Here is a 25455-nt window from a genome sequence, read left to right as displayed (position 1 = left end):
TTTTTTTATTAATATGAGAGAGCGTCACAAATGTTATTATATATGATTAATAAGACTGAGGAATTATACAAAACTGTGACATTGTAATTTTTACCGAAGTTCATTTATTTACCGTTAAACAGGTCTATAACAAACAAAATAAAATTTACACTTTCAGCCAGTCAAAGCATTCTTCCACTGAAAGCACAGGCGAAACGCTCTAACGGTTTAGAAATTAGTTATTGGACCACAATTAGATTAGATACCCTGTATAATCCATCAAGATAAAATGAATTCTGATTAATATTAGATAAGTATATGCAAAATATATCATAATTTCATTTAGCTGCATTCTTTAATCAAGAACAAAAAGAAAAAAAGAAAAAAAAGGGATTTGGCACAAAATTTGATAGCCGTCTACACTATAGATGTTAAATCTGCATACCGAATTTTTCTCTTCGTTAAGTATTTATCGTGTTAACTTTCATTCGAACACCCAGATAGACGAACTTCCCCTGTACAGATTTTTTTTTAAATTTCAAAATTTGATAGAAATCTGCAAATTTGGCGTAAACACCATATACCAAATTTAAGCAATCTAGCTCAAAACGGTGTTGTTATTTTTGTCACAGACAGACGGACATTTTCCAAAAATGTGTTTTTCGAACTCTGGAAGGTCTAAAACGTGGAGATACGTCAATATCTCGAATTCGAATTTTTGACGATTATTGTACTTCCTCTATACAAAAAAAAAAAAAAAAAAAAAAAAAAGAGCATCACTGGATTAAATTTGTCATTTTGTCGTCATTTTATATACCATACAAAATGGAATCTGATAATACGTTTTTATGCGAGGGACTCATCAGTTCCGAACGTCTTTTCCCTCCTTAAGAACATTTGTTTTAAACATACATAGCAATGTTTTGCTGCCCCTAATTACTTCGAAGAACAAACAAAAATTGAAATTTCAAAAGAAAAAATTATATTGTAAGCAAAGAAAGCGGGATTTTTTTTCTTGAAATATTAGTCATGCAGAAAAGGCTTGACCACCTAACTGATCACGGTTTCCGGCTAGCTCTCCTCGTGAATCAATAAACGAAATAATTCCTCTAATGAGTTCCGTGATAAAGTAAAATTTAAAAAAAGCATCCCGCCAGACAACGTGGTTTGATTTTTGCCGAGACAAATAAGGCCAACATGTTCGAGTTCCTCAAGGTCATGGATGAAACAGAAAATCAATCCCCTCTGTTTCTCATTACGTAATAAAAGCATGCACACCTGATGACTGGGTAAAAAGTATTTGGTTGGAAACATGATACCTAACTTATTTACATAAAATATTCCATGCGCTGCCATTGCAGAAAACATCAGGCAGAAAGATTTATGCGTAGGGAATGTATTATGCGTTTAGGAAAGTCTCGATTAAATGGAGTGTTTACTTTCCCATAAGCGAATAAAGAAGATATTCTATGGAAATCGTCTGCAATAATTCTTTATGGCTGGCTTTAAAGCAGAAGTTATATAAGAACATTCGCTTAACAAGAAAATAAAAAGTTACGGCGCGTTTAGCTACTATTTCTGACAGAACAATTTATAACATTTTTTTAGTGATAAGAAGCATGAATGTTAATGACAACACATCACGAATCTCTCTTATTTTTAAATACTTATTTCTTATTAAAATTGCTTAAAACATTATTAATCTGATTTATATTTTTTAAAAATTATGTCAAGAATTATTTTTCCCAGCTTGCACTGTGATTAGACTACAGCCATCTTATTTTTAGGAATAATCCCAATACATAATTCTTCCATTACATAATTCTATACGCTAATTAATTCTATGAAGACTTAGAATTTAATAAGAGAAAACAGACCATACATTATGATTAATAACATAATAATAATCTACACTTCGTTTTTAATCTCGTATCATTTATTATTACGCTTATTTATTTCAGTTTTAATTCACTTTGGTCTCACCGTTGATTTATTTCTCCTTAAATATAATAATGAGAACATGTAAGCAATACCCGCTAAATTATTGGAGAAAGTTTTAATTAAAGCAGAGCCAATCCCAAAGAGTACTGATGTTTATTTGTTTAATCTTAATTATGCCTTAAAAACCAACCTAAAGAGAAACATTCAAATGGCTGCAGTTCATTACAGCTACTTGTAAGTTATTACCAGCAACCTCATTAATTCTTAATATCAAAAGGTCCAGAAAATAAAAAGCCATGTTCTTTCAAACATTATTCTGAAAATAATGATGTCACTAGACGACAACCGAAGAATAATGTACATGAATAAATAAAAAAGAAGAAAATATCAATCAAAATAGTTTTTGTTTTAATGATATTTGGATACAACTAAAAAAAGTATGCAATAAACCCTTGCTTTAAGAGACTTCGGATTTGATTAATGGTAGATAATTTAGAAACAACACCCAATGGGAAAGTCATTAAATTTAGGAGCTTCCCCCCCCCCCATTTTAGAAAGTACTTACAAGTAGTTTTTTTTTTTGTTGTTGTTGTTGCTATTACTACGATATATGTACATTAAATATTTTAAATTTATATTATGCAGCAAATTTTCAAGTGGAACCCATTTTAAATATTCTTCATAGCAGAATTCTCAATTTAATGGGTTTGACAATTTTATGGAAGAAACAGGAAGTTTATGGAAAAGAAGCAGGAAGTTTCGGTTTTGTAAACTGTAAGATCCTTAAACAATAACAGCAATCCTATCAAATACAATATAAATTTACGCTTGTTTTTTTAAATATAGAAATTACAAAATTCCGAAGGAAAAAAAAGGATCTAAACAAATCTGATCCACGAAATCTAAGGAAAAACATTAAATATTTTAATTAAGATCGGTAAACGATTAGTCTTGGAATGCTAACATTTCTCAGAACTAACACAGAGATTTGCATAAGATACGTGAAACAAATGCTATGAAAAAAATTTCACAAGGAAAACAAATTTTAGCGCCATCTGTTGACATTGGCGACAGTGATCTTGCTCGATGTGAAGATGAAAACCTTCGATGTGAAGATGAAAATGGTGAGAAAGAAGACCTTCAGACACCTGCGGAATGTTTTAAGATTCTGACAATCGGGCACATCAACCTGTTGTGAGCGATGCCATTGATTTCTGTACTCTACCATTTTTTTCTTCCCTCACAGAAATTTTCAGTAAAAAAAAAAAACATATGTAAAAATGAATCTAAAAACGACGGCAGAGCCAAGAACTGTATTCACAACAAAAAGCAAAGAAGAGATATATTAAACAAAGTATTCATTCTGATAATAGCCAGATAGTTAGTTTTTAAACCGGTAAAGATAAATATGTATTTCTGATTAAAAAATTACTTTAAATGATGTTAAGATTTCTATTTTATGACATTTCAGGCGATAAATACAGAAAAAAAAATGGCAAAGTCTATATTTCCATTTAGTTTTCCCGATCTTATTAGCAAAATACAGTAAAGTTATCATGATACTCTAGAATTTTTAACTGCAGAATTTTTACTCTATTGCGATTAATTATGACTAAGCTATGAAAAGTTGATTCCCAAATTTAAAATTAATTAATACCTGCCTCGAATACGCATCGTCTATTGACTGAAACATCTTTAAAGCGGCCATTGAATTGGTCAAAACAGCGATATTCGAAATATCATAACGGAGCTCATTTAATAGCAGAAGAGAGGAAATTTTTCGTTTAAAAATTTGTGTGTGTCAAAAATATTTACTAAATACGACTAATATGATGGAATTAATGAAAATTTTCAATTCAAAGTTTTCTTTTTTTTTTTTTTGTAATACTTTTATTGATCAAAATAAGATAAGATATAATTGTTTGAGTAATGTAAAACATTTTTTCAGTTGAAAATATATACTATGTCTCACTAATGGTTTTGAAATTAGCTAACGGATTACGATTAAAATGAATATTTAAATAGAGTAAGAAATTAAAGTTTTTGTTTTTGCGAATGTTTATAAGAAATTAACGAAACCCCATGGAACACAAAAGCGAATCAATAAATTTTTTATGTATAATTCTGACAACGAACATCTTCTTTGAACATTTTAGTTAACCAATCAAAAAGAGTTTAAGAAAAATAACTTTTCTAATACATATACTATTCTTAATAAACAAAAAAAATCTTTTATTGATTTAAAGCAGTGAATTTCTGCTAAAAAGCTAAAGATAAATAAATAAAAAAACATTTATATCTTTAATACTAACCATCAGTCTTTTCTTTCTTTTCTTTGAGAGATTTCCTTGTTAAATAGCCACGGACGCCAGCCTGGATTTTGACTACTGCCTCATTTATGTTGGCTGAGCCATCATCAAGAACCTGAAATAAACGTATTATTTAAAATTTAAATTAAAAAATAATATCAGAAATCATTACTATATTTACCCATGTGGAAGAAAATGTAAATAAAGATTATTATATGATTAAAGGGGGGAAAATACTTTCATTAATTCAAAGGAGGGAAAAAAACCCCATGGAAATGTGTGTCAAGGACGTATAAATAAACATCTGCTTCCAAGTCATACGGGATGCGAAATGGGAATGCTATCAATAAATAATAATAAAAAGTAATTTTATGTTTTTTTTCTTATGCCTCAGGATAATTCGTTTATATGAACCTCATGCAGATGTTTCAGTGTCATTTTTTCTTTTGGCTTTAATTATGAAATGTAGCCTTCCTTCCAAAAGATTTAAGGAATGCAATAGAGCTAAATTAGATGGGCTAGATTACTAGATTTATATAGTTTTTTTTTTAATTTTTATTTTATCAAAGGCGTTATTAAGCTAGAAACTAATTACCTTTAGAAATATAAATCACATGATTGATCGCATCTAAATAGTGAAGTAATATTTGTTATGTATTTTAAATATTTATTTTAGATTATACTACTTTTTTTTTAAACCGGCGGTAAAAATGCTACATTATAAATACAAGGTGTCTGGGGTTAAAAATATTTAAAAGTTATGACCTACGAAACTACTCATTAGAATTTTTTTTAAAATTATTTAAATAGAATCGAGGTGTTAATATCAATAGATCTCGACAAATGTCTATACGGTACTACAGTTCTCTCCAAACTCTCTGTAACTTATCAGGAGTTATTAAACTAAATGCTCGAATGATTCTAATTACATGAAATTATTAAATTAATTACTTGAACTTCATCAACTCATCCAGTTTCAATTTTTGTTTTGTTTATACACAAAGAATTTAATGAATCCCCAAGAAAAAAAATAATGATGTCAAAGATGGAGATATTGGCGGTCAGGCAATTCGGGCCCCTCTTCTAATCCAATTTCTAGGAAATGTCATTCAAAATAAGCGGTAATATACCCGTGATAATGTGACGGAGCGCCAATCTGTTGGATTAGGAAACTCAATGGAATTTGTAGAACAGCATACTTTAACAAATGAAGCCTGTGTTTAAAGATAAAACTAGAACTAAATGGAAGATAATTTAAAAAATAAAAATGAAAACCATAATCTTAACTAAGGAAACCCTTTGAACAGGTTTTTTGCCTTCGTGCCGATTGTTGACTATTGTATGTATGAGTTGCTGAACGGTCTAGACCCAAACAAATCTCGGAGGAGTTTCCAATCAATGGAAGAGTAATCTATCATATTCTAATGGACAGTTTGGTAATAATAAGCCACATAATTTGTGGATACTTTTGACAAGGACATCAGGTATCTATTACTCATGAACTTGTATACCTGTCCTCCTGCAAAAGCCCCAGAATCGCTCGAAGAAAGTCAACAGATGTCTTACATCATCATTTATATTGATTTATTCTGTTGCATCACTGTATGTGTGAGAACTAAATTTTTAATTAACTAATTAAGAACTAATTTTTAAGAGACATAATAACGGTTATAGCGAAATTGCGAGTTTAATAAGATAAATAAGAATATTCAAATATATATCACATGAATGAAATTTTAATTTTTAATATTAAAAAAACCATTTCATCAACAGAAAACACACTTCATGTATTTCATGCATTCATTAAATTAATTCAAAAAATGAAAACGTGAAAACTGCAAAATTATCAAAAATTCAAAATGCACTGAACACAGAAAAACGAAGCCTTGCTGTTTAATATGAGACGTGTAACAACACATTTTTATTTGTTTAATTCACACCATGCAAAGCAATGTTTTCAATGAATCCTTTCATCAAATAATAAATACTATTATCTTCTCAAGAACAAATGGCCTTCAGATGTTTTAATATATAGAGATAAAATTAATAAATCAATTATTTATAAAAAAAAACATTTTATAATTCAGGTTCACAAATTTCTAAAAAATATAGAGAAATTTTAATAAAAATTTCATAATACACATTTTCACTAGCAATTTATAAGGAGTTCTAACATTATATTGAAAGTATCAAAAATGGAACAAATTTTTACAGTATTCTAGATAATGCAACTTTATATATTACTAAGAAAAGAATAAGTAAGAAAAAATTAACTTACCTTTAGTGCGGATTCTTGTGCTTGTGTTTGAATTCCTTCGACACTTTTGGTGGCTGTATCTACTACTGATGTCTGCACTTGTGAAAGCGCTCCCAGTGCAGCGGTAGGTATCTGTTTTAATTCAGATACCATATCTCCAGCCTTGGTCTGGACTTCATATATGCTGTCCTGAATTTTCTTTGGAACCTCCTGAACTGTAGATAAAACCTCCTGTGACTTCTCTTGGACTCCCGAAAGCAAATCTGTAGGTAAACCAGCAACGCCCTTAGCACCCGTCAAAGCTCCAAGGGCCATCTTTTGCATATTTTGAAATGAATCTTGACCTTTGGCTTGGAATTCTTTCTCTTTTTCATCTGTAGCCTTTCGGATTCCTTCTTCGACTTCAGAACGTTTTGCCTGCAGTTCAACGGTTGCACTGGACACGAAACCTTCGGCTTTATTTTTTGCATCCTGCATCTTAGCTTCAGCATCTTTGGCTGAAGCTTGAATCTTTGATTCTACGTCTTGAACTTGAGATTTCAGCTGCGATTCAACGTTGGATGCTAAACTGGTAGCTTTTTCTTCGGCTTCTTTAGCTTTAGCTTCTGCTTGGGCAGCAGCTGAGGAGACAGCGTCTTCTGCTTTGGTTTGGAATTCCCGAGCTTTAGCTTCAGCTTCTTCAGTCTTCTTTTGTAACTGGATAGTTGCTGTAGATACGGCACTTTCAGCTTTTGATTGAACATTTTTAACGGCAGATTCCGCTTCTCGCACTTTAGCATCGAGCTCGCTCTGAGCCTTGTTTTGAAGTTCCTGAGCTTTGTTCTCCGCTTCTTTCTTCTTTGCATCAATTCCACTACTTATCAAAGTTATTGTCTCTTTCCCTTTCGATTGAAGATCGGTTACAGCTTTCTCTGCTTTGGAATGCATATCCTGAGCTGCAGCTTCGGCTTCTTTCTTCTTAGCTTCAAGCTGAGCCGCTGCATCTGAAGCAGCCTTCTCTGCTTTTGATTTTGCCTCAAGAGCTGCAGCTTCAGCTTCTTTCTTCTTAGCTTCAAGCTGGGCTGCTGCATCTGAAGCAGCCTTCTCTGCTTTTGACTGTGCCTCAAGAGCTGCAGCTTCGGCCTCTTTTTTCTTAGCTTCAAGTTGAGCCGCTGCATCTGAAGCAGCCTTTTCAGCTTTGTTTTGGAGCTCTTTTGCCTTTGCTTCAGCTTCTCGTTTCTTTGCTTCAAGTTGGCTGAGGGCTTCCGATTTAGCTTCTTCAGCCTTGGTTTGAACATCCTTCACACCTGACTGCAAACGAGCATTAGCATCAGAGATGCCCTTTTCTGTTTTAGACTTTAAATCTAGAGCTGTTGATTCTACATTTTTAATATTGGACTGAATCTGCGATTGTGCTTTCGACTGGAAATCCTGAACTTTGTTTTCTGCTTCCTTTGCCTTACTTTGCAGTAAAGCACTAGTGTCGGAAGCTGCTTTTTCTGCTTGAGACTGAGTTTCCTTTATTTTTGATTCTGCTTCTTGAGTTTTGTTCTGAAGATATGACTGTGCTGAAAATGCTGACTTCTGAACTTTGGACTGGGCTGAATCGATTCCGGCTTTTATTTCATTCGTTTTTGACTGAATCTCTGCGCTAGTTTTGTTAACTATATCTTGAGCTTTAGACTGCACTTCAGTCACCGTTTCTTCAGCTTTCTTCTCGGCATCTTCTTTGGCTTTAAGTAAAGCTGCTTCCGTTTCCTGAGCTTTGGTTTCGGCTTGATTTTTCAGATTGGTAACATTTTCTTCGACTTTATTCTGTGCTTCAAGAGCATTCTTTTCTAATTCTTGTGCTTTGTTTTGAACTTCAGCACTGGCATCCGCCACCGCGCTTTCTGCTTTTGACTGAATGTCTTTAGCAGATTTAGTAATGGACGATGTGAAGCCGGAAATGAGAGAGCCTTTTTTCTGTAGGGGAAAATAAACACAGTAATACATTTAAGTAATTACTTTGTAAATTCTGTACTAATTTTTCTACTTCGTAATTAATCAATGACAAGAGATCGAATAAAGTTGCATATAATTGATTAAATAACATACTTTTAACCTTTTTACTTCAAAGATGATATTTTTGAATAAAGTCGATCAGTAACATCACAAGATCCAACAATGCCACTCGATAAAATCGTAAAATGTTTAATGCTTTTAATTGGAATTTACTTTTTTTTACTAATTCAGGTAAAATTGTTTTAATATGAAAAATCTTTGGTTTTAGCTTCAATTTAAATTAGAATGCCGCTGATTCAAAATTCTTCTGCACTTTACAATGAAATTAATTTGCTATGTAATCACTACTAGCATGCCACAAACATTGGCGCATGCCAATTAAAATATAACTGTTATGCTGAGCTGTAAAAACACAACCGTTTTCCTTCCTCAAGGGGTGCAATAGATTTCAAAAGTAATGTTGTCTCAAACAAGCATAAATTGACAACTTTATCTGTTTTTTTTTCTTTTTTTGAACTACGCAAAATACTAATTTTAATTCAGCTTCCAGTCTACATGTTATAAATGATGAATGCTAATCTATAAGATTTCTGCTGGACGCTCAAACGACATTTTGTGTCAATAACAGACAACATGTTTGTTAAAAAAAACTGTATTCATCGCCAACTATTTGTTCATCTGGCATTGCTACTACACTGAAGCAATACATGTCAGACGTCAAGCGCGTGTTAGAACTTGATCTTAAATTAATATAGATATTCTTTATCATTTTCTAAAACCTGCCCCTCATTTTCATTCACTTACTTTAGTCTGTTTTTATTAAAATTGCAGCGGCCTTTTAATTTTTACACCGAATATATGTGCATTGAAATCTTTATTTGTTTTTTTTCTTGTCTTTGATCTATGCAAGAAACTTCTTGAAACAATGCAACAAAATGTAAATCTTAAATCGCATTTTTTTATTATTATTATTATTATAATAAAAAGAACAGCTGTAACTGCTGGCGAGGTGATGAAAAAGAAATGATAAAATTTATTTTCTGGTGTCCTGAAAACGAGTCGAAAAGTTTTTGCTCCTACCAAAATCACGAGTTTTAAGAAGGTAGAGGTTACTCGACAGTACTCTAAAAATTTAATAAAGCAGATTCTTCAGAAAAAAATTAAACATATGAAAGAAATTTTACCTCAGTTTTAAAATATTTTTTTCTTGCACCGAGATTTTTCCACGCTACAAATATATAACATCATTATAACAAAAATTTATTCTATGAGTACTAACACCAATTTTTCCCTACCGACAGCAGTTCTTTTTTCTTTCGCTTTATAAATAAATTCTACATTGATAAAGATGAACCGACTTACAGCAAAACTGTAATATTGCTATCCATTCACCACTTGATTTCAAAGTATTGCATAGGCATTTATGATGCCAATGAATGTCCTATAATCCTTTCAAAAAACGTGGCGTTTACCAAGAATGAGAATCTTTGATAGTTATACTCCCCGCGAGCACCACGGATCGGCATCCATTTTTGCAGTTGCCAGTACCATAATCAGTGAGTCACGTTATTAATTCCCACAGTTTATCCTTACAAAATGAATTCTAAAAGAATTTTTTTCAGCATTAAAATTTTTGAATTCTCTAATTCTAAATTAGTTTAAAGCTTTTAAAACAGTATAATATTAGAATCTAGTTAAGTAATTTTCTATCGGCACGGAAATTTAAGATGATAGGTGTCTAAATTAATATTACAATTTTCTACAAATGCATCGGAACTGGATTCATGTGGATTCAACTAAAATTTTAACTGGAAAAATAGCTTGTCAAAACTTAATCTCTACCATCATCAAATCACAACTCGATGTATATCTGTTAATGAATGGTAACTAATTAACATCTGCAATGATAAAAATGCAGGAAATTCCTAGAAGTAAAATTTATTATACGCCAAAATTTTTATTTGTTGCAAGAAATATTTTTATTAGCATGGGTTTTTTTTGTTGTTGTTAATGAAACAATTCAAGGTTACGGAAAGATTTTTAAATGAAAGATTGAGAAAGCACGTGCAAGATGATGACAACTTATTTTTGGTATCAAGTCCTCTTCTTCCAAGTCAATTATTCACAAACTTGAGGCTTTCCTTGAGACAAGGCAACCAATTAACAATTATTACTACGTAGGACCCACAATTTTTTTAAACAAATAAACTAAGCAAGTTATAATCTATGATATTTAAAGTGCACTATGTATTTTAATTTCATGGGGAATGCTAAACAGAAAAACATAAAACTTTTAACATGTCGTATAATAAATCCTATGAATAAGATGATGACAATTTTTGGTATTTGAAAATTCATCGGTCTTTGGCTGATAAATGAGGCTGCAACTAGGGTGTATTTATTTAGTTTATATATTAATCTTTACACAGTCCAAAACAGTTTCATAAGTTTATTAAAAATACATTTATTCACTTTCATCAATTTTTACTAGCTTATTATGCGTAATTTCATTTTATAATTAGAAAAAATATTTTCTAATATAATTAGAAATTCCACTTTATTTCAGATGGACAATTGCGATTTTTTTTTTCAATTTATCTTATTGAAAACACATCGTGAAGTATGATCCAATATTATCAAACTATAAAATAAATCAGAAGACTTTAGTTTAAAAGATTTTTCCCGCTTTCGACATCTTTCATCCATCCTTTCCTTTGCTTGCAGAATCCAACTTCAAATTCTCCCGAGAAGCCAATTATAAAATGCGATCAAAAATACATAAAGAAAAGAAAAAAAAAACCTCATGCAATATAAGTGACAAACGAAACCATTCTGTCAAACAAATGGGAAAGAGATAAGCAGGATTAGTCAGCAGGTATCATGCAGCAGATTTTAACACCTGCGAACCGGTTTTGGGGGAAGGATACAAGGAGGGGGGAGGAGAGAGCGTGCATGTTTCTATTCACTCATTCTATGCCTTCTCGTGACAATCGCAGAGGCCTGGCCATAGAAATGATCATGATTACGCTCTCAGCACGTCACACTTTGCTTGTATTGATTCCAATGTACGAGAATAGCGTTTAGCCTTCACCCGGGTTGTGGCAACAGTCCAAAAAGAAAAATGGGAATGATTTTCTTCACAATAAGCGGGTAAAAACCGATTTTTCAGTTTAAAGAGAGAGAGCTGATGACACAAAATAGATAAGCACCTGTCTCATATTTAATTCAAGTACCTAGTCTTAAGATTTAAAGCTGAATTCCATATAATAATTCTTTCAATATTCATGGATTAAAATCTTAAATGTTTTGATTTTAGTGCAAGAATAACGTTGAATAAATTCTATATGTGAATATTCAAAGTTGATTTTTTTTTAGTTGAATTTGAATCTGGAGGATTACTAACAGAAATGCTGCTGATTTTTTAAAAACTTACAGAAATTAAATATTTATTGAGTGTAGAACATTGCCCCTTATCAAACACACTTAACTAGGTTAGGATGTGTTTTAGACTATCTATTATTCTATTAAACTATCTATTATATTATTATTCTATTTAGACTATGTATTTCTAAAATATCTGACCTAAATAATTTTTTTTTTTTTTTTTTTGAAATTCTGAGGCGTCGAGTAGGGAAAGAGGATTGATACGTCTTGACAAATCAAATAAACAATAAAATCCTAAAAGCTACCTACCAACTACTATTTCAATGAGAAGAAGATAAAATAAATTGAGGCGTCAAAAGGCGAAGAAGATACAATTTTAATCAATGGTGAGCAAATCAAAATAATATAAATAAAGAAATAATAAAATAGAGTTAAAAACTGCTAAAACTTTTTAAATTTTAGTTCGAAATGCATATTACATAGAAAGATTCATCCTTTTCCTGTCTTCTTTTTCGGCCGACTCTTTTCACATAAAATAATTTATAAAAAAAAAATGTTTAAGTTTTTTTTTTTTTTTTTTTTTTTTTTTGTAGAATTCTGGATAAGATAAAATGGTATTCGCCTTTAATAGTCAGGTTTTTTCTATTATAATCAAACTTTTCTCTCGTCGATTTTACTGACAGAGCTCAGGATATTGCGTATTTTACTGACAGAATTCAGGATATTTCGTAACTCCAGACACGAGCTTAAAATCAGAACTGTCAGGGTAAAATACCGGACATATGATAAACCTTGATACAGAAAATATACCAATTTCCTGTTTTCTTATTTGGACAAAATAATCTAAAAAATATTTTCTATTCCAAAAACAAATTACAGATGGAATGAAAATTTTAAATATCAACTGGAATTTTTACATATACAAACATTAATTATTCCCTTATTTTACGCCAAGGCAAATTTGTTGGAACTTCTGATGAAAGCAGGTTTCTAAATCATGCAGTATATTGGAATACATAAAGGATATAAAAGATGTAATAAGCCAACGGAATTCATTCTGAATTTCGAACTATTAACAAAATATTAACAACAACAAACTAAAAATATATTTAATTTGATTTGATAGTCGCCATCACCGATTGTATATTGAATAACAATTTTAACCGCCATTAAAAATTTTATTTAATTTTCACAAACTAACGTAATTTTTCTAGAAGAATTTGTCACATATGTGCAATCTATTTAATTAAAAAAAATTAAAAATCAAAGACACTGATACTAAAACATAAATCAGATTTTTTTAACTTCTCCAGAGAATTGATAGCTCAAAAAAAAAAAAAAAAAAAAAAAGCCGAATGCAAAATAAACGCGAGCGCATTTTTTAGTTCATACAGCGATACTTTCAGCCATTGAAATTTATAAAAAAATCTATTCAACATTCGTGAAAAGAAAATATATGCTTTCTACACTAAGGAGGATTCACTCAATATTATTTCAATATAAAATGCTTGCACTCAGTAATTAAACTATCTACATATCTACATTTTTAATAAACACGATTTTCTATTTTCTGTTATATAAAGGATGGTGACTAAAGTAGCTTTGTTCACAACTTGAATGGGCTATAAGGGGAAAGTGTTAGATTCCACGGCAAAAAACAATGCTAGTTTAATTTTCACACCCCACACACTGTTCGCATGCAAAACTTGCCTCTGCAGAACTTCCTTCAGACTTCACAAAAGGACCGAATAAATCAGGTTTTGATGGAAAGGACTGCGTTTGTTTCTCTTCTTTAGTAATTGGATGGTAAACTTCGGATGAAGTCTGACTCACTGTTGATGTTGGCCTCGAACTAGAAGTTTCGGACATAAAACTAAGAGAGTCCTAGTTAAGAAGACGGTGAATAGTGTTTGTTAGATGTTGCAGTAGTTTTTGAATTTCCGATGAAGTATATGATTTACTTAAACTAAATTAATGAATGTTATAAGAGTATTAATATGCCCTACTCAAAGTATATGTGTTCCAGTTTAAAGCGCCAAAGGAAAAAAAATAATATTAAGAACACCAAATTTTTGCAACATTTCTGAGTATGGGAAATGAATGACCCTCAAAAAGTTCCAAAAATGGACAACTAATAGGAATAGTTTCAAGGACAATAGTTCAATGGAATAGTTTCAAATGCAAACATCAACTAATCATCATTTTATAGTAATTCTATCAACATCATATTGAATAATAGATTATGAATTGTAAATGACTAAATGCTGGTGTGAAAATCTGATTATCTATTTAATTAAAGACATTTAAGGTAAAAAAATTTAATTTTTACCTCATTGTTCCGAATTTTTTTCCTTATATTGCTATTTTTTCTTATGCCATTCATTGTCCCATGTGCTCATATGAGCACAACAAAGATGTGACGATTACACAATAATTTTAAAATTAAATAATCTTTTGAAATATCAGTTTTACAGTTGATGTTCATTACCAATCAAATTTACTACGATTTTACAAATCAGCGAATGGAATGGTATGGGAATTACCAAATAGGAAGCAGAATTTAATTGAGATATTTATTCTCTTATAACCTCTTCGTTTGGTGGTGGATCTCAAGAATCTACTTAAGATATACATGATACTCTTGAATCAAAGTTACATCTACAAAATGTAATGTATTATTGCGTGCCATATCTATGTCACTATAATGATTAGCAATCCCGATTAAGCTGAAATAGTCCTGATTATAATTTCTTGGAATCAAAGCTGCCCTGTTTCAGAAATAATATTCAAAATTTCCTGTTTATTTTTTTAAACGTATAATTTAATAATTCATAAAATTTTAATAAGATATATTTTTAATATCTAATTAAAAATAAATATTTTTTAAATTTAATATAAAATTAATTATTCCTTATGTTTAAAATAAATATTTAATTAAAAAAATCTAACTACTGCAGAATTTCTCTTCTCTTTTTTTGTTACGTGTAGAACATAGAAAATTTACTTGAGTGAATAATCTCTATCCCATATCACAATTCCCTTGAACATAATTAAATTGTGTCTATAAATATGTGCTATCATTAATGCTAATAATTAAGCAACTTAGCTCAGATAAGATCACGGTTTTCAATTTAATTGTCCTGCCTTCACCTCCATTTCACTAACGATTGGAGGATACGAATTACAGTTGAGGAATTCTGACTGTGTCAGTAACACCATATTCTACCATATTTTATAAATTTGATCAATGTAAATTGTCTAGCTAACATCAAAAAGAAGATATCTAGCATCAGGTGTATTATGTGTGTGTCTGCGTGTTTCTTTCATGCCCTTTTGACCACCTCCATGGCAGTCGATTTCTGGTTTTAAAGATGTTGATTGTTAAGCTTATTCTGCAGAAATCTAGCAATCACGAATTATTTCTTCAATGTCACCGTAAAGTTAATACAAAAATATTTTGTCATCTCCGCATTCCAAGACGATAGCGGCATCGATAATTCTACGTCTCTGCATAAGTCTGACCATCTGCATATCATATGATACATGCAAAAATAGCGGATTCGTAAGATTTGATTGGTTCATCCATTGACTGTGGAATTGCTTACAGATTCACCGAACTGATTCCTGTGAGTCACCCTGTTTTTTTTAACGTAATAAATACCAGAAAATATTTTATGCATTTTATAATGTTTATTAAATTTCTTATATAATCACGTCCCAAAAATCGCCAGTTTTTTCATATGCATAAACAAATGAATTAGGCTTATGAAAAAAATTAATAATTTAATTTAATAGTTGCATTTAATTTTTAAAAGTTTACATGAAATTTGTTAAATTATAAAAGCCTATCAGCATATTTTGTTTTCAGAAAGCTTTATATTTTAAATGTGTAAATATTCAATCGCTTCGTATATCTAATTTGCATATTTTTTAAATGCTTTTCTCAGTTTGCCTCAGTTTCTTGACTTTAATTCGAAAAGATTGTGTGAGACAAGAAATCAAACTGTATAAGTATGATTTACAGTCATTTCGTAATTTAAAAAATAATATTTTATACATAAAATTAAACCCTTTCTAAATATCAGAAGCAAGTCTCAATAATTACACATCGATTATAAAGTTCAATAACATTTTGAACAAAATCATAATTCCATTCATAAAAAAAAAGGAATTTAGCTAATACGAACATCTTTAATTCGAATTGTCGATTCTTTGAATTAAATTCGAATATTCTCCGATGCCCTACATTTTCCATTAAATTAAAATTAAAACAAATATGGCACAAATATACCTAAATAATTAAGTACTACCTGTTGTCCTAAATGATCGTAAAATAATAATTTTAAGTTTTATTTTGCAACTTCTAAACACAAAAGCCGTACATTGTTTTTTTATTAAAATTGCGTTTCCCTAAAAATATCATTTTAAAATTACTTAAATAAATTTCAATTTCGAATTACTTTATTTATTAAAAAACTATCTACTTACTAATTTTATATTATTTATTAGAATTGTTAAATATTAAAAATAATTAATTACTGCTATTTTTAGATAGAGTTTTCATAGAATCCAATTTTTGGAATGTAACGAAATTTATTTCGAATTAGCCAAGTTTCACTGAAGATAGAAATAGAATGGCTAAACACCAAATTATGCTATTGTATTTTGAAAAACTAAGTCCAAAAAATCATCTAAATTTTATAAATGAAGGAAACTTCAAACTGAATCAAATTAAATTAATAATATTATTTTAAAAGTTTAAAGTCATTTGACTATGAAAAAAGTAACATTGAATTTCGAGCTGTAATTTTAAACTGATCTCATAGTTTGTATCAAAACCAGAAGTGCATATTGCAATTCGTTATCTTACCTTACTAGAAAAGGACGGGAAGATGGATTTCTGAAAGAAATAAACATAAATTGTTAGGATGGATATTTAAAATCATTACAATTATTCATTAAGCTTTAAAATTTAATAAGCAATTATCATAAGTCATATTATATCTATCTATATATATATATATATACATGATTTTAATAAGTCAAAAAAATGATGAAAGAATTTCTTAAATGACTATAAGAATTTGTAACTTGCTTTTTAAACACAATTATTTAGATAAGTACACGCAATAGAAACTCATTGTACAACAAAAAAAAAAAAAAAAAATCATTTAGGGCAGTTATCAATTGTGAAATGTATTGAATGAAAAAATGTATTGAATTGTGAAACTAAATTGACTAATTTAGTATAAGAGGGACCTCACAATGTGCACTGTCTGGGACCGCAAATATACTTTAATCCGCCATTGCTTCGCACGTTAGAGCAACAGGAAAATAAGTAATTTAAAACAGCAATTAAAAATACAAAGAATAATACCATTACACGAGGTTGCAATGCAAAACTTAAAAAAAAAAATGCTGCATGAACATTTCTATTTAATTTCATAATGAAATAAAAAAAATTGTATATCCTGCAATATTTTCACCAAACTGTCCCACTAAGGAAAACATAATTTTTTTAATCTATGTAGTTCACTGCGTTAGGTTCTAATAGCTATTAGCAGAAGAATGATAAACATGCTTGTTTATCATTCTAATAGCTATTATTAGAATGATAAACAAGCATGGCTCAAAAAGTCCATTTTTACAAATCGGATTACTAAAATGTAGGCATTTATAAAAACTTGGCTTTCGATATATTTTTTGAAGAATACTACTCATTTCTTTGTGCATACTCCATTTACAAGGAAGAAAAAGAGTCAAATATCCACATTTTGAAGGAAGCAGGCAAAATTTAAATTTTCGTGTACCTATGACAGCTACGCATACATTAGGTCCCATTACATATTGTCTCACATGATTATTGGAGAAATACTTACGCTTTTTTCCTTCTTTGTGGGATCAGCTATAGGACCTTTAGCTTCCTCGACTCGCACGCTTTCACTCACTTCCGTGAAAACGGTTTTCTGGACCAAATGAAAACAGGAAGATGAATATGAATATATATATAAAACCATACTTAAAAATAAAAATGTTTTAATTTCATTAATTATACAATTAGAGTTTTCATGAAAACATCATAAAAAGTATGTAGTTTTAAATGATATAGCACACACAAAATAACAAACGATATCCTTTCAAATAATATTAGAAATAAAATCTTTCGTATAATTTTTAAGACTTAACCATTAAAAATAGAATCCACTCAGCCAATCAATAATTTAATCCAAATCTATATATTCAAAGCCTTTTTCTTTTATCTCACATCTATATTTTGAAATAATTTATAAAAAGATTTGTCATTTTTTTGTAACAGCAATTTCAAATGCAAGGCAAGACAGAAACTATAAACATATTATATTTTATTTAATGTCATTTGTAAATAACATATACAAAAAAAAAAAAAAAAAAAAAAAAAAAATCAGCCACTTAATAATTTTATTCAAATTTATCTTTATATTCAAAGCCCTCCCCTACCCCTCCCCTTTTTTTTAAATCATACATTTATATTTTGAAATGTTTTATTACAATATGTCATTTTTTTTGCTACAACAATTTCAAATGCAAGGCAAGATAGAAACTATAAATATATATTTTATATTTTATTTAGTATCATTTGTAAGTAAGCTAATCGATTTTTTTTGTATTCTTTTTCACATTACGGAAGATATATGTATTATTTTGAAATAACTACTATGAAAAATAACTAAAACGATCATTCACAAACTTTCTGGAACATGGCATACGAACCATTTTGTTCCATTTGGAGATAATCCAAAACCTAAAACTCAAATCAATATTAGTTCATTTAACTCTACAGCATTCATATGGATGAGGTAGAAGAAAAAAAGTAATTTATTTATTCGGATCTAAAAGTAGAGCATGAAACATTTTGACTAGGGAACGAAAAAAAAAAAAAAAAAAAAATACAAACGGCATTATTAGTAAAAAGCACTGTAACTAAATATATAAAATGATTAGAATTCTACTATCATGTTCCAAAAGTCGAAAGGCGAAAAAAAACCCTATGATCATAAGCCCATTAGATCGATCTGCGTATGCATTTCAAAAAAAAAGAGGAAAAAAAAGGGGGGGGGGTAAACAAATGCAGTTAAAACAGAAAAAGAAAAGTAACATCTGTTACCTACTTTATTATTTTGTTTTTACCACAGAGCTATTTATCTCACATTAATATATTCATATTAAAATATTTATGAAAATTCAATTCTACTGACTGCATTCTTTTACTACTGAAATTTCTAAATATGCGAAATGATTGCAAGTTATTTCATGATAGTGGCTGAATTATGTTTTTACTAGAACTTCGATTATTTTCCTATTTCATTCATCTTTAGAACAGTTTAACATCATATCTTATCGTCATAAAACAAAGGACAATTGTAAATTATGTCCCTTTATTCCTGACAAAATATTAGTTTTCGTGTTAACATGAATAACATGAGGCGCCCGTAGGCCAAATCAGAAATCTGCCTCTAAACACATTTCATTAAAAAAATTAAAAAATAATAATAATAAAGAAAAGTACATGTCCAGTATTTCGCTGCCAATTCAGAATTTTTACCCAGCGAATTTGCAATATTTCAAAGCAACATTAGAAGTTGATGCAAAAGTTTGAATTTAACATTTCTAACCACAAATAAAAATATATATCTTTATTAATTATTTGAACGAATATATAATTCAAAATTTTAAGTAAGCATGACAAGTATGAATTTAAACATAAAATATGAACAAAATTTTGAGAAATGATACATATGGAAGTCAAATGTTCGGCACGTACGCTACTTTTGACAAATATCATGGTTGAATAGTACAAAATTGGTTATAATTCAGTTATAATAAAACCATTACTTTTCAATTAAAAATACTTTTAATGCAATGTAACTTGCAAATAGTCGTTCTGGATGTAAAGAAGTACATCGAAAAATCTTATAAATGGTTAAAAAAAACACTAGACAGTACTTATTCAACAGATACCAAGTCAATATCTAGTCAATACTAGTCCCGTCAATGCCCAAGAGAGATAGCTGCGAGGTACCTACTAGTGCATTTTAACCAAATGAAGTTTTTAATATACGACATTTTGCAGAGTGAGAGACGATGTTTATCACAAATATTTATCGAAATTCTCACATAATAAGCGTGTGTGTTTCTAATTTTCAAAATTTTAAAAATCCTTGATTTTCCATATTAAAATTTGTTTTTAACTGCGACAGAGGTGATTTCAATATACATGCAAAGATAAAAAGAAATAAATATTACAAAGAAATAAAATTAAGTAATGAAAACATAAATTAAGTTAAACAATGTGAACATAAATTAAGTAATTAAAAAAATGAATCAAGTGAAATGAACAATGAAACAGAGGAAATTAAAAGTAGAACAGAAGATGAATGTAGTTAATGGTCAGTAAGAAACATGATAAAAATAATAAAAAATGCATTAAAAAGAAGGAGAAAAGAAAATAAGTTCACCTCTGTTGTTTCTCCTGTCTCTTTGATAGTTTTTTCTTTCTCGATCTTTGTTTCTTTAATACGCTCAAATTCTGTCACAGTTGGTTCAACTGTCTGTTTAAATACAACGGTTCGTTACTACAATGAAAATTGACCAAACCATTCCAACCGAAGATATAAACATCTAAGGTTGAAACAAAAGCTGTGGAAATGTTTCCATTTTTTGGTTGGTTTCTGTCACAAGTTATAGGTTGTTTCAGTAAATAAATCCACAGCGTTTTCGGATTTTACACAGAATTTTGTTTTTATCATGTTATAAAAGTAGATATCGCAAAGACCCCACAAATTTTAAATGGGGGACATAATTCATATATAAAAAAAATGCAAATTTAAAAATAAAATAATAAATATAACATAAATGATGCGCAAATTTAAATAAAAATATAAAAGCATAAAGTAATAATTCACATTCTCAAATATTCATTGTTATATGAATGGAAAATATAATTAGATGTTAAGGATCAGTATAGTCACAATATATATATATATCAGTCCTAAAATATAAAGATATTTAAAACAACTGCACCATTTACAAACGACTAGAAACAGAAATGTAAAAGATTTAAACAAACCTTGTAAACGGAGATAGAAAAAATTTAAACTCAATACAGACGGAAAGTTAAAGCTTTGCTTCTATACACAGTAACTGCACCATGTGACTTCCCTTGGTCATTAGGATAATAATTAAGCAGTAGTCCATTTCACTGCCGTATAAAGCATTATAATGGACGCCGCTTAACATGACGCGGTAAATATTATCATCCTCTTTATATTATCAAAATCCTCTGTTCCCGAATTAGCGCATTCAAATGTGCGTAAAAATATTTGTTTATTGTGATCACTACTTCGCTTAATGTTAAAGTTTTGAAGAAGATGTAAAGAAAAAGATAATTTAATCGTAATTATTATTACCTTTTTCGGTTAGTTTTCCTAGCCAAAGTTCGAAATGTACGCGAAAATGCCTACATAAACAAAAGCATAGTTTGCTTCTGTTCTTTCTTGAGAAATTGTTTCTTTTAATCTTTAAACATATTCATCTCGTAAATAATAAATTATCATAATCTCGTGCTAATTTAATATTTTCTAAGATTAAACTATTTAGATGCAATCATCTGACTAATTAGCATAAGATTTCGGTATTTCTGATTCGAGTCGTAACTACTGTGCAATATGCAAATGTAAATCTGTATGTACATGTAAATCAATCGCGTGATCGCCATGAGATCATATAAAAGCGGATGCCAGCTTTTGTAAGGATATATCCGAATCCATTCTCCCGCTCCCTGGCTTGCTTTTCGCTCTAGCGACGTTTGTTTGCTACGAGTTTCAGAAATGTCTGAGAATAGACAATATAATACTTTCTGTGCTTTTAAAATTTTGTTAAAGTAACTTCTTGATTTTATATTTTCTGTTCAACCTTAATGAATAAATCCCGTTGATGTTTTTAAAAGGATGTTGATCTCCAATCAATGAACTTTTGAATCCTTTGCATCGTAAGTAGTATTAGTATGCGATTAGATGAACTTTTAGACCACTGCGTGATATTAGAGTTTCTTCATAATTAGATGCAGCCAATGCTACTCGTCATTTCATAAGAAGAAATTTTAACAGAAGAGAATTGATCGATGCTTCAATTTTAATCAACTCAACAATTGACAATAGTGGAATTTCTTATTTCATAAATAAGAAAGTAAGACCAGGTAATGCATGTCGATCATTCTGACGGGTTGAATGTGTTGAAGAAAACCCTTCAAGGAACGCCAAAGGGTGTCAAGCTCTTGATGTCTTGAAATGTGGTGTGCAACAAATACAAGTGTGAAGAATATATATATATGAACTGCAGAGAAATAATTGTCGATAACCCATGATTAACACATTTATAATTGTTATTTTATAAATAAATTATAGATAATTCTGATATAACTCTTTTTATTTTTTTTTTTCTCTTGGTGCTATAAAATATAGCTGAGAAAGAAGAAACAATACATGTTGCTTGACAGTGACACGTAAGAAAATCCTCCAAAGAACGTCGAAATGTATCAATCGAGTAACGTTATCAAAATTCTCAAGTCACGAAGTGATCATATGTAGCGACAGTCATTGTATTTACGCATATTATCAATGCATTCATTTCTGTAAGCAAAGGTTAAGAGTAAGTCCACGACGCATACCAATGAAATGAAGATTCAAGAAAATGATTTAAGAAGATTTAGATAATGATATGCAGAATATGCATATGAGTATCGAAGATGCGCATTAATCTTTAGGATATAATTCATAGTATCTGACATGAGATGTATTACAGCAGCAAAGTTTGTTCATGAAACTAAGGGAAGTCATGCTAAGCAAAAAAACTAGAGTCTCAACAAATTTTTTAACTTTTTAATGCATCGGGGTTAGCAGTTTTCTTCCAATTCCCTTTCACAAGAAAAGTACGCCCATTTGTAATTGATGCAATTGTTTTGAATAACCTTGGATATGTTTTGACAAAATAAATAAATGAAATAAAGAATCAATGATCATGAGCGCCATAAATACGAAATCAATTAAGTTTATTCATTTATGAAGGTTTTCAAAAGTTTAATGATGGAAGGGGAAGGAGTTTGGAGTTACTTCAAATGTTTGGGGGTAACTCTCCTTGCTCCCCCTCCGTTTTTAAAACATGCTTGGCACTTACCAGAAAATATTAAATTTAGTTTTAAATGATAAAAAAAGAATTACATGTGTTCCGACATTTTTATGCATTAAAATTTTTACTCCTTTCTTCAGAGATTTTTTTGAGGTGGGTTGGGGGAGAAAAGTAATAATATTTTGTATCGATTACTAGCTTAAGTGCAAATATTTAACAAGTATAAAATAGTGATTATCAATAATCGATAGAAATAAGTAAATAATAAATAAGCGCTGCTGCATTAATTTTATGTCAACTATATCGAAACCATTTGCTTATATCCAGTGTCTTGCTCAGAACCATCTGAAAACAATATTCTGGATAGCATACGTTCCAGCGATGCAATCAACTTTAAATAAAAGCAGTTGTTATTTACTTAATATTTAATTGATATTTGAATGAAATTAATTATTGCTACTAATTACATATAGCAACGTAAGGATTTTGTAATTCATGGCTATTGTCTTGCAGATTTAGAAATTAATAAGGATATCTGTTTCTGAATAGTATACATTGCACATAGCAATTAAAAATTTGTTGTTTTCAGGTCAACTCAGATAAACTATAACAAATGGACATTTCGCTTTAAATGACATGTAGTTTATTTTGGTATGGACTTGGTAATTTTGAGTTCATGGTCAGATGGCGAGGACACTACCTAAATCGTCACCGTTTTTCCAAAATTCTTCGTAACATACTTGAGAAGATTTTTTTTTTTTATCTAACTTGATATAACGAGCCAAAGTAAATCTTTGGTTATCAAGCCTCAAATCCATAAGTATCCGGTTCAGAAACCGAGACTCTGGTCTCGACCAAGAGTTATGATGAATAGTTAATCAAATAATTCACATCCTATTTTGTATAACATTATAAATTTCCTTTTAGGTGATCTTTCTACTTAATTGCATACGAAGTATTGCAATCGTCGAAAAATTCGAATTCAGAGTTATGTCAGTCCATCCATCTGCTTGTGCACACGATCATTTAAGAAATGTTTTGAATAAGACGGATGAGATTTGATATATGAACTTAAGACCAATTTTGCATATTTCAATCAAATTATGAACGACATCCTTTAGAAGAAGTCTGTCTGTCTGTCTAGTCGAGTACAAGTGAACTCAATGTCTACAAAACGTAAAAAGCTAGATTTAGAAAATCTGATACAGAAATTTTCGCACCTAAAATGTAGATTTTTATTAAATTTGGAACTAAATCTGTCAAAGTGTTGACACCTGCCGGTCTGTACTTTCTTTCGCAAGTATGTAAATGAAGTGATTTCAATCAATGAAATTAAATCATTCGACATGTAATCTTGTGACTACAACTGTAGATTCGAGTCGAATTTTGGTTTAAGTCAGTTATTAGAGAGGCATCCAAAATACCAATTTGCACGAGAAATTCAATAAAGAATGCTATATTCACCGAAAACCTGCATTCTGTAATTATTGTTCGCCAATGGCATGTAAATTATTCGCCTTACTCAAACTCCACTTTTATGCGGCAAGGGACTTTTATTGGAGAACATTCGGTTTGGTTTGGTTATATTAACGTCCCTTTTGAAGCAACAATAGGGCTATTTTGGGACGGACCTCGTAATTTTGAACCGCGGTCAGATGACGAGGACGACACATGAATTGGCATTCCCCCCCCCCCCACTCCACACCAGCGGGAGGACGTTTGGTCATGACGGATTTAACGTGCAACAGACCCCCTTACACGACGGTTCTTCGGTGGAATCGGGTCACGAACCTGAAACCCTCTGGTTCCGAAGCCGAGACCTTACCACCAGGTCACCACGGCCCCTGGAGAACATTCGGAAAAATTAAGGAAGATCACTCTCACCGATTCAAAAATAAAATACTGTGTACGATAATGGAGTTTAAAGCCTCATCCTAGAGGGATAATCAATCTTTTTAACCTGTAAAACGGGTGGGCTAAACCTCCCTAACATAGCTTACTTATTTCCATAAATGTAAAATTATATAAGACTAAACAGTAACTTAAAAGTATATATTGGGAGAAAATTCGAATAAAAAAATGAATAGTCATTTAATCAAAATTTCGTAAAAACAAAATATGTAATGAATTTAAATTAAATTTTTATGGTCGAATCATGCAAAAATAGATAATAAAGAAGCTATTATGCTCCTCGTTCATTTTTCTAAAATAGATTTATGGAGATAATCTCTTTTAAATCAAATAGACAAATATATATATATAGATATATATAATGATATTTTAAACTCTGATTTCAATTTAGTTAATTTCCAAGATTTTATCTTAATTTAGCCCATAATAAGTTCATTCACTTATTTCTTGATCCAATTCCACTTTCTCTACTTAATTAATTCAAGAGAAGCTATGTGAAATTGCTGAATCGGCTAAAAGCCTAACTTT

At 30.2% G+C, this 25455-nt stretch overlaps 1 protein-coding gene across 7 annotated transcripts in view; it reads right to left on the bottom strand.

Moving 5' to 3' along the window:
• LOC129969272 (uncharacterized abhydrolase domain-containing protein DDB_G0269086-like) overlaps positions 1–25455 on the bottom strand; it is a 105816-nt gene that overhangs the window by 4093 nt on the left and 76268 nt on the right. For 4 of the 7 annotated variants that reach the window (XM_056083755.1, XM_056083758.1, XM_056083752.1 and 1 more), the window contains exons 4-9: positions 20349–20441; positions 17733–17819; positions 16724–16753; positions 13564–13737; positions 6508–8430; positions 4233–4344 (exon numbers count right to left, since the gene is read on the bottom strand). In XM_056083755.1, coding sequence (XP_055939730.1) covers positions 4233–4344; positions 6508–8430; positions 13564–13737; positions 16724–16753; positions 17733–17819; positions 20349–20441 — 2419 coding nt within the window. The remainder of the gene's footprint in view (positions 1–4232; positions 4345–6507; positions 8431–13563; positions 13738–16723; positions 16754–17732; positions 17820–20348; positions 20442–25455) is intronic. The other 3 variants (XM_056083756.1, XM_056083757.1, XM_056083759.1) reach the window with 3 other exon arrangements.

The sequence above is a fragment of the Argiope bruennichi genome, chromosome 5, assembly GCF_947563725.1.
Source record: "Argiope bruennichi chromosome 5, qqArgBrue1.1, whole genome shotgun sequence".
In the NCBI taxonomy this organism is placed as follows: domain Eukaryota; kingdom Metazoa; phylum Arthropoda; class Arachnida; order Araneae; family Araneidae; genus Argiope; species Argiope bruennichi.
This window is presented reverse-complemented; position numbering and strand designations above follow the sequence as displayed.